This window comes from Chrysochloris asiatica, unplaced genomic scaffold (assembly GCF_000296735.1).
Source record: "Chrysochloris asiatica unplaced genomic scaffold, ChrAsi1.0 scaffold00110, whole genome shotgun sequence".
Classification (NCBI taxonomy): Eukaryota; Metazoa; Chordata; class Mammalia; order Afrosoricida; family Chrysochloridae; genus Chrysochloris; species Chrysochloris asiatica.
In genome coordinates this window covers 9,408,476-9,420,843 of record NW_006408628.1, presented here as the reverse complement: position 1 = coordinate 9,420,843, position 12,368 = coordinate 9,408,476, and the positions used below count along the sequence as shown (strand labels likewise).

The window sequence follows — 12,368 nt, the reverse complement described above, 5'->3', positions numbered from 1 at the left end:
CAGCTGGATGCTTCACTCTCCACTCTAGTCCTCTGTGGCTATGTCACTGACTCTGGGCCCAAGAGTCCCCAGGTCTTGCCACACTGCTGGCCAACCAGCTCTCCACCTGGGAGCCAACCCTTTCTTATTATCAAATCCTTTTCTTTAAATCACAACTCTAGGTCATCTGCTCATGGGTGTTCTCCTTTATTCTTTCCTTCTTTTATCTGTGTCACAAAGAAAATTCCGGAATCACTTTAATATATTGAATTACTGTATTTGTGTTTACATTTATATAAATGGATTGCTTGGTGGTACTCATGGTTGACACGTGGCTGCTCATTGAAATGTTGGTGTTTGGAGTCTTCGAATAAAGACCTGGTGATCCACTTCTGAAAGAATCAGCATTGAAAATCCTATGGAGCACAATTCTACTCTGACACACATGTGGTTGCCATGAGTCAGATTTGACTCAATTGCAATGGATTTTTTTTATAGTGCTTATGAAACTGTAAAGGAGCTCTGGTAGCGTAGTGTTTATGAATCGGGCTGCAAACCTCATGGTCAGCAGTTCGAAACTCCCAGCTGTTCCGCGGGAGAAAGATGAGGCTTTCTGCTCCCGTAAAGATTTGCAGCCTTGGAAACCCTGTACGGGTCGCTATGAGTCGGAACTGACTCCACGGCACATCACAACAACAACAACAACAACAATGAAGCTGTAAGTTTCTGTGAAGACATTTATTCATTAGTATCCTTTTCTAGTACCTAATACAGTGTTCAGGAATACTTTGTATCTGATGCTAATTGATCTGTCTCCTCTCAAAGGTATCGCAACATTTGATCCGTCCTCTGATGGGCATGAGTCTGGCACTGCAGTGCCAAGTGAAGGAACTAGCAACGTTGCTTCGTATGAAAGACTTAGAGATCCAGGACTACCACGAGAGTGGGGCTACACTGAGTCGAGGTGAGAAAATGTCCTTTGAAGTATTGGGTGGGTCATCCTTAGAAAAGGGGGCGACGTGTTAACATTAAAGCGATGGTTCCCCAAGGGTGCGTTCTAGGTGCTTGATACCAGGCAATACTTCTCTCTGCCTCAAGTACCTGGCTAGCACCCAAGTGACCAGTAGAAGCTGTAACTGAGTCCAGACATGCCCTAAGCAATAGCAAGGAAAGACTTGGGAAAAGGGCCAATAGCTATATAAGATTGTGCTCGGGCAACATGAAATTGGAAGTTTAGGAATTCACCCTTTGCTTTTGTGGCAGGAAACATTCCTAGAGTAGATGCTGCCACTGAACCTGTCATTATTAATTACTCTCTTCCTCCTTGCTTGCTCAGATACTCTCAGCCCTTCTTTGCCCATTGGGTTAGATGTGTCTTTGGATGTTGCATTTTTCTCCTCTTTCCAAGAAGCCCTCTGTATTCTGCTCCCTTTTCATTTCACAGGGTGGAATCTTATCCTAGAATTCATATTTTTTTTCTCTATCCTTCCTCATTATAGATCGATTAAAGACAGAGCCATTTGAAGAAAATTCCTTCTTGGAACAATTTATGGTAGAGGTAGGATATGATTTCCTTTTTCCTAGAGCAACTTTGCTTTGCTTCACTTTTTCAGGTGCCTGAGTGATGACTTACATTTTGGGTGTTAAATGACTTGTGTGGTTGAAAAACCTTTTCTCTGCAAAAGTTGCCTACAGAAAGTCTGATAAATTGTGAGGTGTACATGGGTTGTTGTACATGGGTAAGGATGGGGAAAATAGAAAGAAAGACTGTAACGTTTGTAAAACATCTCTGTTAAAGTACCTAGGGAGTTTATTTGGAAAGCTCTACTCTTGGATGACCAGCTGTTAAAATTTTCTTATTGCGATCCGATTACAACATTGGGATTATGGGAGTAGAGGAATAGTCATTATTTCTTTTGTAGGCCCTTTCAGCATCCAGCAGTAGAGGAAGGCTAAAAACTCAGTGTTACCATTTGGGGACTGTCTTGTGGCCACAGTAGCTGTGGAAAATCACGGTGTTTATACAAGGGAACTGGCAAAGGAATGAATGGGGAGTAGATAATTGTGGCCTGTCAGGAGCTCCTGCCTAGGTTTCTCTTCTAAGGATTAAGGTTGGCCAAAAGAAACATCTGTTAAATGCCAAACAGAGGAAGTTTTAATAATAGTGACCTTTGATAATGCCAGTCAATATTGATATTCTCCTACCCTCACTTTTCTGGGACTTGTTGGTTGTACAGTTAGCATCTTAGTATTATTATCTCATTTTCTAATTATACATGCTGCCCAAGTTGGTTCTTTATTGTGTAAGTAAATAATGCCATTGTAATATTGTATTTCTGTCTTCTAAGCTAATTTGTAAGTTTGTTGTGGATAAGGACTATGCATCAGACTTCTTTTAAACCTGAAATTAGCACTTTTTACAGTGCTAGGAGTCCTAGTGTGGTGCTGTAGGATAGGCACTGGACTAACTCAAGGTCAGCAGTTCAAACCCACTAGTTGCTCCTCAGAAACCCTATACAGGGTCGCTATGAGTTGGAACCTACTCAACATCACTTAACAATAGCAACAGACATAAAACAGGTATTTTTTTTTTTTTTTTATGTTTTATTGTGAATTATATGATAGTTTTATGATAGTTTACATGGGAGAACTTTAGTTTTACATTCATTCCATCGTATATCATCTCATTGCCATGGTTCCAATCCCCTCTATGCATCATCAACCACCCAAAGGGTATATCCCAGAAACCCGCCCCCTACACTTCCCCCTCCTCCCCCCAGTTTTCGACCCACAGTCCCTTTCCCTCTCTGGGTCCAAAGTCCCCAGTCGCTTCATCACTCTGCATCATCATCTCTGCCTCCATGTCAGGCATCTGTGTTTCTCTGGGTAGGGTCCCGCTCTTGGCTCTTCTCTATTGATGGTCCCAGAGGTCTCCGCTCCTATCCTGGAGATTTAATCACTCCCTTCCTTGTTACAAAACGTCTACCTTGCATTTCCAACTCTCAAGTCCGTCCTGATAAGCATTATTCACTACAGTATCACGAGTTACCCTTCTGTATCTCCTTTCATCAGCTCCGCCCAGACAGATTGAATAGTACCTACTGGAGATTCTGCCTTCCTCCATGCTCCCTAGCACTAGGTTCCCTCTTGAAAGCTTGTAAGCCAGTCACTTCTTGCCTTTGTAGTCCCCCCCCCCCCCCCCCGCCCAATTTGAGTATCCAATGTCCAAGTAAAGCAGGTATTCTTGATATGGAACTGTCTGGCCTCAGTACATGGACTGAGCAATGATCCCATTGTGTGTAGGGTCTTAATACTAACAGCAAAATCTGTTAGGTAAGTGTGGAGTCCAAGTACTAAAGAAATTGTAACTCTGGATAAGAAGGAAAACATGTATTGCCAAATCCTGGAACAGAAGAAGTTTCAAATTTCTATGGGGAAAGGGGACCTTTAAATCTAAATTTGGAAAAAAAAGCAACACTGTTGTGAATTGAGTGAAGATTTACAGAGCACATCATCAGTTTTACATTCAACAAATCATACACTTTGTTTCATCCCCTCAACGTAACATTACTCAGCCCACTTGTGCCCTGTGTTTCCTGTTTCCATTCCTCCTTCTTTCCCAACCCTTCTGAATTTTGTCTTTAGGTAAATGCCGCCCCTTTGAGCTTGTATGGTTGACCATTCTATTGGGTGTGTACTTCACACTAGGTTGTTGTCCCTCCTATGTACTTATCTGTTGTTTAGCTGAAAATTGATCCATGAGGGTGAGTTCAGTTTCACACCTGAAGGATGATCAAGGGTCACAGTCTTGGGCTTCCAACAGTCTCTATCTGACAGGTTAGCCTAGTCTTTCTTATGATTTTGAGTTTTGTTCCACATTTTCTACTGCTCTGTCCAGGACCTTCTAATGTGGTCCTTTTCAGAGATTAAACTTAAACTTCTGACAGAGTTCAGAGATTTTCTTAGCTGTTTTTTTCTCAGATAGTTTCAGGGGTCTATAAGGTGGGTGTTAGGGGAGGTTTCCATAGGATGGGGATGACATACTAGTTTCTGCTGTACCTCCTTACTTAAACAATGCATGGTGTACTTTTAGCCCAGTAGAGAGGGCCCGTCCTAAATGAACACCTACATACCTATTCAATTGGATATCTTGACATATTTTTCTATATACTTTATGAGTCAGCTGTAAAGACTTTGAATTGTTCCAAATCCTGTTGTTGTTGTTGTTGTTGTTTTTACTAGCCTTTATACATTCACACACACTGTGCCCTTTATCTCGAATGTCTAACATCTGTCCTTGTCTACCTTCTGTTTATCTTTTATGTATCAGTTCCAGCTTTTTGGGGAGACCTTTCTAGATTCTTCTTGTGAAGATAATCTTTCTTTTCTGCTATTATAGTTCCTTGGTTCAGACCTTTATTTTACCACTTATAACTTCCTTCTTTTTATGTCTGTAGGATTGCATTGTTCTCCTTTCCTAACCTTTGGACTCTTTGAGGACAAGGACAGTGTTGAGTGCATTTCTATGTCTCCATCATTGAGCATAGTGCCTACAAGTACTAGGATCTCAGCCTATGGAGGAATATGTTGATAAATTTCTGAAAATTCTGTTAGACCTATATTTGAAGTCTTCATTGATTCTCTTGGTTAGTTTTGCAATTTTGGATAAATCCCTTCTTTCAGAGCCTTATTTTCTCATTTATAAAATTGGAGTTTCCTCTATTTCATGCTATTGGGAGAACCCTGCAGAATTGAATGAGCAAGTGGAGCTACAAAGGGCATTCGCGTTTTGAAACCAACTACTACAAGAATACTCATCCTTTGGTTTTTTGGTTTGGAGGTTTAGGGTCATGGTTTCATGGGACATCCCAGTTAATTGGCCTAATAACATGTTTAGTGCTTCTGTTCTGCTTCCTAGTTTGCTGCATGGTGCCTGGGGTCTTAAAAACTTGCAAGTGGCCTTTGAAGGCACAATAGTTGGTCTCCATTCCCCTGGAGTAGCAGAGGAAGAAGGATATTGAAGGTGTGCCTAATTGCCTCCATGAACTCTCTTCTTTGCTACGAGACCAGAACTGAATGGTGCCTGGCTACCATTACCAAATATTTTGATCAAAGATTCTATAGAAGAATCCTGATCCAAAGGGGGAAAATGAAGAACAGAGTTTCAAATTATCATGGACTCAAGACTTCTGGAGCTATGAAGGTTGGACGAACCTCTAAAACTATTGTTCTGAGATACTCTTTAAACCTTAAACCAAAAATATCCTCTGAAGCCTTCTTTAAAACCTATCAATAGTGTAGCTTAACTAATAAAAAACATCTGCCTTGAGAATTGTGCTTTTTAAAGAGCTATCTATATGAGATCAATTGACAACAGCAATTTAGAGGATTAGATAGGAACCGTAGGAGGCAGTGACTTCTTATTTATGGGGGAGGAACAACTCAGAAAAGAGAGTGAAAATGGGTACACAACTCAAAGAATGTAGTCAACATTACTAAATGGTATATGTAGAAACTGTTGAATTGGTATATATTTTGCTATGTATATTCTTAACAACAACAAAATAAGTAAAATAAAGTGAGAGTACTCATTACTCATCTTCTTAGTCTGAGTCAATCACAACCAAATAGAATTCATATAGAATTCTATTGCAGCTGGAAACTTTCTGAGAGATAGGTAGTTGTAGCTTCCCATTTTATAGATTAAGAAACTGAGTCTCAAAGAGGTTAACCTGAAGTCATACAACTGTGTGTTTAGGATCACCCACATCGCTTGACTCAGAGTGTAGGGGTATCCCTATTTTGTTTTGCTCTTTTAATTGGTTGTATGTACCAATTAGAGGAGAGATTAAGACTATGATAATCTGGAATTCTTGTGTCCTCCAGGGATCATTGCACTGTCTTCAGAAGGTCCTGCCCAGCTGCTAGAATCGAAAGGTTTCCTGCCGGGGCCATGACTTTCTTATGGCCATTGCACCTTTTCTATTTCATTGCTTGTCCTAGATCCTACAAACAGGACACAGAAGGGTCATGGGGTCATCCCAGGCTGAGCTGGAAGGATGTGCCATCAAAATAAGCAACACAGAATAGGAAGAAAAACAAACCAGAGCCAGAGAGCTTAGGACAAAAGTGTAGGGGTCAGAAGGCCATGGAGTCAGTGCTTGGGGTCTGCTTTTTCTAGTGTCATTGGTAATATTGCTACAATTTTCCAGTAGGACAGGGTGGTTTCTAGGGTACTAAGGCTAGGAAAAATATTTAAGGATCAAAAAGGAGTAACTTCCTCAAATTTAATCCTTTTGTGATTCCTTACCCCCTCAGAACCTATGATTTCTGATTTCTAGGGAAACCAAGGATGACAATCAATGGTGCCCTAACTAGAAGGAGAATATTGACAATGTCAATTCAAATGGGAGGAGAAGGAGCTAAGGCTGAGTAGGGTAGGACTGGATTCCCATACTGAGCATGTCTTATGACTAGGGACTGAGAGGAACTTACTGAGAGGAACCTTTAGGGACTGTATTAAAGAGGAAGTTTAGGAAGAGCGGGCAGGCATAGTCCACTGGAGGGAGTTCCTTCCTTGGCCCTGCTCCGGTCTCCCTCCCTCCATCTGGTTGCCATCAGGCTGTGTGGCTGTGGCGGGCTCTTTATTTATTTATCCCAGTGTAATGGGGTGAGGAGGGAGCTGGCCTAGGGCTGGCATTCCGAGGCTGTGCCACTGAGCCACAGGCGGTTTGCATGGGTGTGTGAGTCACTGGGGCTGCATGCTGCTCAAACCAGACGTGGCCAGGCTCAGGGACAGCAGGCAGCCAAAAATAGAGCCCCGCCTACTGCAGCTGGCAACCCCTGGCTAAGAATCAGTCCTTTACTCTAAAACCTGGGCAGTTTTGTGAAGTTGGCTTCCTTCGGGAGGGGGCCTTTGCAGAGGTAGAGACTGCTAAGGAGAGTAGCCTGCGTTCTGAACTATTTGATCAAGTCTCCTAAACCAAGAAATTTGGGGGCTATAGTTAAAATTTATATGATTCAGTGTCTGAAATGTAGCCATAGTCTTTGTATCCTATCTAGTTTGAATTACTGTCTTCATCCCCTGTGTGGTTGCAGCCTGATTGCAAAGAAGATACTTTAGACTCTGAAGAGATTCACTTTTACTCTTAGGATGCATAGGGCATATCAAAGTCACCTGGGGGAGATGAAGAGCTCTATAATCTGAACATTGCTGTCACCCTACTATCATCTGTCTATTTATCTACTATCGTCTATCATCTATTTGTCTATCTATCTATCTATCTATCTATCTATCATCTATCTATCTTTCTTTAAATTGCCCTTGGAAACCATGACTCTGCAAAACGCTTCATAACATGGATGTAACTGGAGGACATTATGCTGAGTGAAATTAATCACAAAAGGGCGAATATTGTATGAGACCCCTGTTGTAAAAAATTAAGAAAAGGTTTTCTTCATAAAAGAAACATTCTAAGATGTTTGGAGGGAAGGGAAAATTTATTCACTGGTTAGAAGGTAGACACATGTTTACGGGTGATGGGGAAGGCAATATACAAGTGGGAGGTTGTCAGAGGAAAGATGAAGCTTGGTGGAAGACCCGGAGGAATGCAAGAGTTAAAGTGAATAGAGGTAAATCTATTAACAGATGGAAGGGATTGCAATCATTGTAATGAAACAAAGTATATGATTTGTTGAATCTGCTCCATCTGTTCTGTAAACCTTCCCTCAATTCATAATAAAAAGTTTTTTAAAAAATTGCCCTTACCAAGCTTGTGATAACTAGGAACAACGCTCTTATACCTATCCAGTTTCGAAGTGTTTTTATGGATGTTAACTCTTAGCTCCTTGACGAGTATCATGGCTTGGATCCTAGGAGCTTGTCTTACCCCCTACCCCAATTGTTTCTGGGTTCTCTTTCTAGATATCTAGCATTTATAGTGAAATCAGGGAATTAGTTTTCAAATTGAGTAAAATATACTTCAATAGTGGTCATGAGTCAGGCTGCTAACCTCAAGGTCAGCAGTTCAAAACTATCAGTCGTTCCGTGGAAGAAAGATGAGGCTTTCTGCTCCCCTAAAGATTTATAGCCCTAGAAACCTGTGCATGGTTGCTATGAGTTGTAACTGACTCCAAGAGTCCTGGTGTTGTGCTGTGTGTTAATGCGCTGACTGCAAAGTCCATATGAACCATAAGATCAGTGGTTCAAGCTCACCAGCTGCTCCTTGGAAACCCTCCACTGGGTTGCTATGGGTTGGAACCAACTTGACAGCACTTAACAATGAAAACAAATGCTTGCCCTAAGACAGTAATTGGGAATATGGTGGCTCCATACGATAAGTACTGGACTGTGAACCGCAAGATGAAGCCACTCTGTGGAAAAAAAGATGAGCCTTTCTGGTGCTGTGAAGATTTAAAGCCTCAGAACCCTATACGGAGTCGTTATGAATCACAACTCACTCGACTACATTTAACAGCAATCACCCTGGCAAGTTCATGTATAGATAACTTCGACTTGGTTTTCTTGGCTGGCTCCATAAATGTTACTGCCCTTCACTCTCCCTCATTATGGGTTGTCTCATATAGACCCCAGTTTCAGCTATCACAACACCAGTGAATATAAATTCTGTATCCCTGTAGTGTTTCTGGCCCATATTTCTGCGTATTTGACAATTCTGTTTGGATGTCCTACATGAGTCACACCCTCAACATGTTTAAAAGCATCTTCCCCCCAAGCTGTTGTTATATGCCTCCTATTGGGGAATAGTACCATTAACCTAGTTTTCTAAGCTAGACATTTGAGAGTTACTCACATTCCTCTTTAGTTTTACTTTCAAAACCAGTATTACTGAGTATCTTTTGAATCTGCCCTTCTATATTTCCACTCTAATTACCTTGCATTAGCATCATCTACCTTCCTCTTTTTTGCCTTGTCTTTATAGCTTGTCTCCCAATCAGTCTTTATTCTCCTCCGGTTGAACTTCTAATGGTGTCAGAATGATCTTTCTGACTGATTATGGTTGTAAAATTCAAACTCTGTGCATGTCACACCAGACTGTTCCTGATTTAGTCCTGCTTTGCTAACCTTTGTAGCCTGCTTCTTTGTCAGTCCCCTATACATACCTTGTACTTATATTCTTGCCTGTCAGTTGCTCTATATCTTGGTATTCTCTTATTTCTTATCCTCATGGCAAACGCCTCAAATTTCTCAATTTCTTGCTTTCTGAAAGTCTTCCATGATGTTTTTTCCTTCCCTTATTTGGATTCCCTTCTTCTAGGCATAGGCACACTAACCAGCTATTTCATAGCACCACCTTGTTCACACATCTACCATAACATTTGTTATAATGGTGGATGCTGTTGTTGTTAGGGGTTGTCAGGTGAGTTCTAATTCATAACAGTTCTGTGTGCAATGGCATGAAATGCAGCCTGGTCCTGCACCATCCTCACAGTTGTTGCTATGTTTATTTGAGTCCATTGTTGCAACCACTGTGTCAATCCATCTTGCTGAGAGTCTTTCTCTGTTTCACTGACCTTCTGTTTTACCAACCATGATGTGCTTCTCCGGGGATTGGTTCCTGCTGATAAAATGTCCAAAGCACACGAAATGAAGTCTTGCCATCCTTGCTTCTAAGGGGCATTCTGATTGTACTTCTTCCAAGGCAGATTTATTCATTATTTTGGCAGTGCATGGTATATTCAGCATTCTTTGCCAACACCATAATTGAAATGCATCAGTTCTTCCTTCTTCATTGTCTAGCATATGCGTGTATATGAAACAATTGAAAAACCATGACTTGGAACAGGTGCACTTCAGTTCTCAAAATAACATCTTTGGTTTATAACACTTTTAAGAGGTCTTTTACAGGAAATCTACCCAATGCAGTACCTTGTTTGATTTCTTGAATTTCTGGCAGTTACCTGTCAGTATACCCCTGTAATAGTTTAGAATTATCTTCAGCAAAAATTTACATGTGTGATGTTAATGATATTGTCCGATAATTCGTACCTTCCATTTGATCATCTTTCTTTGGAATGGATCTCTTCCAGTATGTTGGCCATGTAGCTGTCTTCCAAATTTCTTGGCAGAGATGAATGAGTACTTCCAGTGTTGCATCCATTTGTTAAAACATTTCAATTAGTATTCCATCAATTCCTGGAATCTTGTCAATTCAGCTCAGACTTCTTCCTTCAGTACCATTGGTTCTTTTATTTTCTTTACTTTTAAAAAGTTTTATTGTGATTTGAGTGAAAGTTTACATGGGAGCACATTGGTTTTGCACTCAATCTATCGTATTTTCTTTCATTGCAATGATTACAATCCCCTCCATGCTTCATCAGTTTACAGTATTTGCTTCTATTCCCTCTGTTGTTTTTTTGTTTTTTTGTTGTACATAAAACCAGGCAGGAATATATAACTGTTTAAACAACCAAAGGGAACATTCTGCAAGCCAGCCTCCTGGCCACCAGCACACAGCATTTCTCTTTCCATGAGTCTAGAGTCCTCAGCTGCTCAATCTCTCCATGCTATCACCTCTGCCTCCATCTCTGGTGTCACTGCTTCCCTGGTTAGGGTCCTATGTTCTGCTCATGCTCTTCTCTCTTGATGGTCCTGGTCCTCTGTTCTTGGAATGTAAGATTAACTACTCTTCCTTTTTGATTTTCTAACTCTCCTTTGCACATTTCATTATAATGCTTTACTTTCTCTTCTTGAACTTCCCTTCAAAGTCTTCAGTTCATCTCTTTTACTTCATTATTTTTCCTTTTTGCTTTATCTAATCTACGTTCTTCCAAATTTGGAAGACAACTATCTGGCCAACTGATTGGAAGAGATCTGTATTTGTGCCTATTTCAAAGAGAGGTGACCCAACAGAAGAAGTGTGTTACATAACTTCTACCTTTACAGTTGTGACGATCGCAATTAGTCATAACAGTTATTCATTATTGAATCAAATGAATCCTATGCTTATCTCCTTTTACCAGACCCATCTAGACAAGATGAAAGCTATTCAGTGGGGATTCTACCTTCCCCCACACACTCTGATACTAAATTCCCTCTTGAAAATTTCTAATCCAGCCACTTTGTACCTTTATAGCTCCCCCATTTTAGGTAGCCAATGTCTAAGTTGCCCGTTCCTATCAACCCTTTGTACAGAGGGGATAGATTTGATCCTTGATATGAAGACTCTTTCCCTCTCGGTTGGTATTTTGAGTTACTATGTCCATAAGTATAGGTCAAGTTCATCAAATTGTAGCAATTTACACTTGCTTCCTTTATCAGATTTCTTTGTCTTCCTCTAGTCGAGTTCTGATCATCAAGCCATCCAAGCTAGGTCAAATAGGTACCATTGGTTCTTAATCATATGTTACCTCCTAAAATGGTTAAACATCAATCCGTGGTTTTTGGTATAGTGACTGTGTATTCCTTCCATCTTCTTTTGATGCTACCTGTGTCATTCAGTATTCGCCCATAGAATCCTTCAATACTGCACTTGAGACTTTAATTTTACTTCAGTTCTTTTGGCATGAAAGTGCTGAGCAAATAATCTTTTTTGTTTTCTAACTCTTTGCACATTTCATTATAATACTTTACTTTGTCTTCTTGAACTTCCCTTCAAAGTCTTCAGTTCATTTCTTTTACTTCATCATTTTTCCTTTTTGCTTTAGCTACTTTACGTTCTTCTGAATTTGGAAGACAGCTACATGGCCAACTGATTGAAAGAGATCCATATTTGTGCCCATTCCAAAGAGAGGTGATCCAATGGAATGCGGAAATCATTGGACAATATCTTTGATATCCCATGTGAGTAAAGTTTTACTAAAGGTAATATAGAAACGGCTACAAACATACATTGACATAGAACTTCCAGAGGTTCAAGCTGGATTCAGAAGAGGACATGGAACAAAGGATATCATTGCTGTTGTCCTATGGATCTTGGCTGAAAGCAGAGAATACCAGAAAGATGTTTACCTGTGATTTATTGACTATGCAAAGGCTTTCGATAGTGTGGATCATAACAAGCTATGGACAACATTGCGAAGTATGAGTATTCCTGAACACTTAATTGTGTTCATGAGGAATCTATACATGGACCAAGAGGCAGTTGTTCAAACAGAACATGGGAACACTGAATGGTTTAAAATTAAGAAAGTCTACATCTTTGCATGTGTGACAAGGTTGTATTCTTTCACCATATTTATTCAACCTGTATGCTGAGCAAATAATCTGAGAAGCTGGGTTCTATGAAGAAAAAGGTGGCATTAGGATTGGAGGAAGACTCATTAGCAACCAGCGATATGCAGATGATACAACCTTGCTTGCTGAAAGTGAAGAGGACTTAAAATACTTACTGATGAAGATAAAAGAGCACAGCCTTTGGTATGGATTG

General features: G+C 40.4%; 1 protein-coding gene across 1 annotated transcript in view; it reads left to right on the top strand.

Annotated features, from left to right (window-relative positions):
* Positions 1-12,368, top strand: part of NHEJ1 (nonhomologous end-joining factor 1) — a 155,063-nt gene that overhangs the window by 17,109 nt on the left and 125,586 nt on the right. The window contains exons 4-5 of the mRNA XM_006867822.1: positions 805-943; positions 1,479-1,537. Of these exons, the coding sequence (XP_006867884.1) occupies positions 805-943; positions 1,479-1,537 (198 nt within the window). The remainder of the gene's footprint in view (positions 1-804; positions 944-1,478; positions 1,538-12,368) is intronic.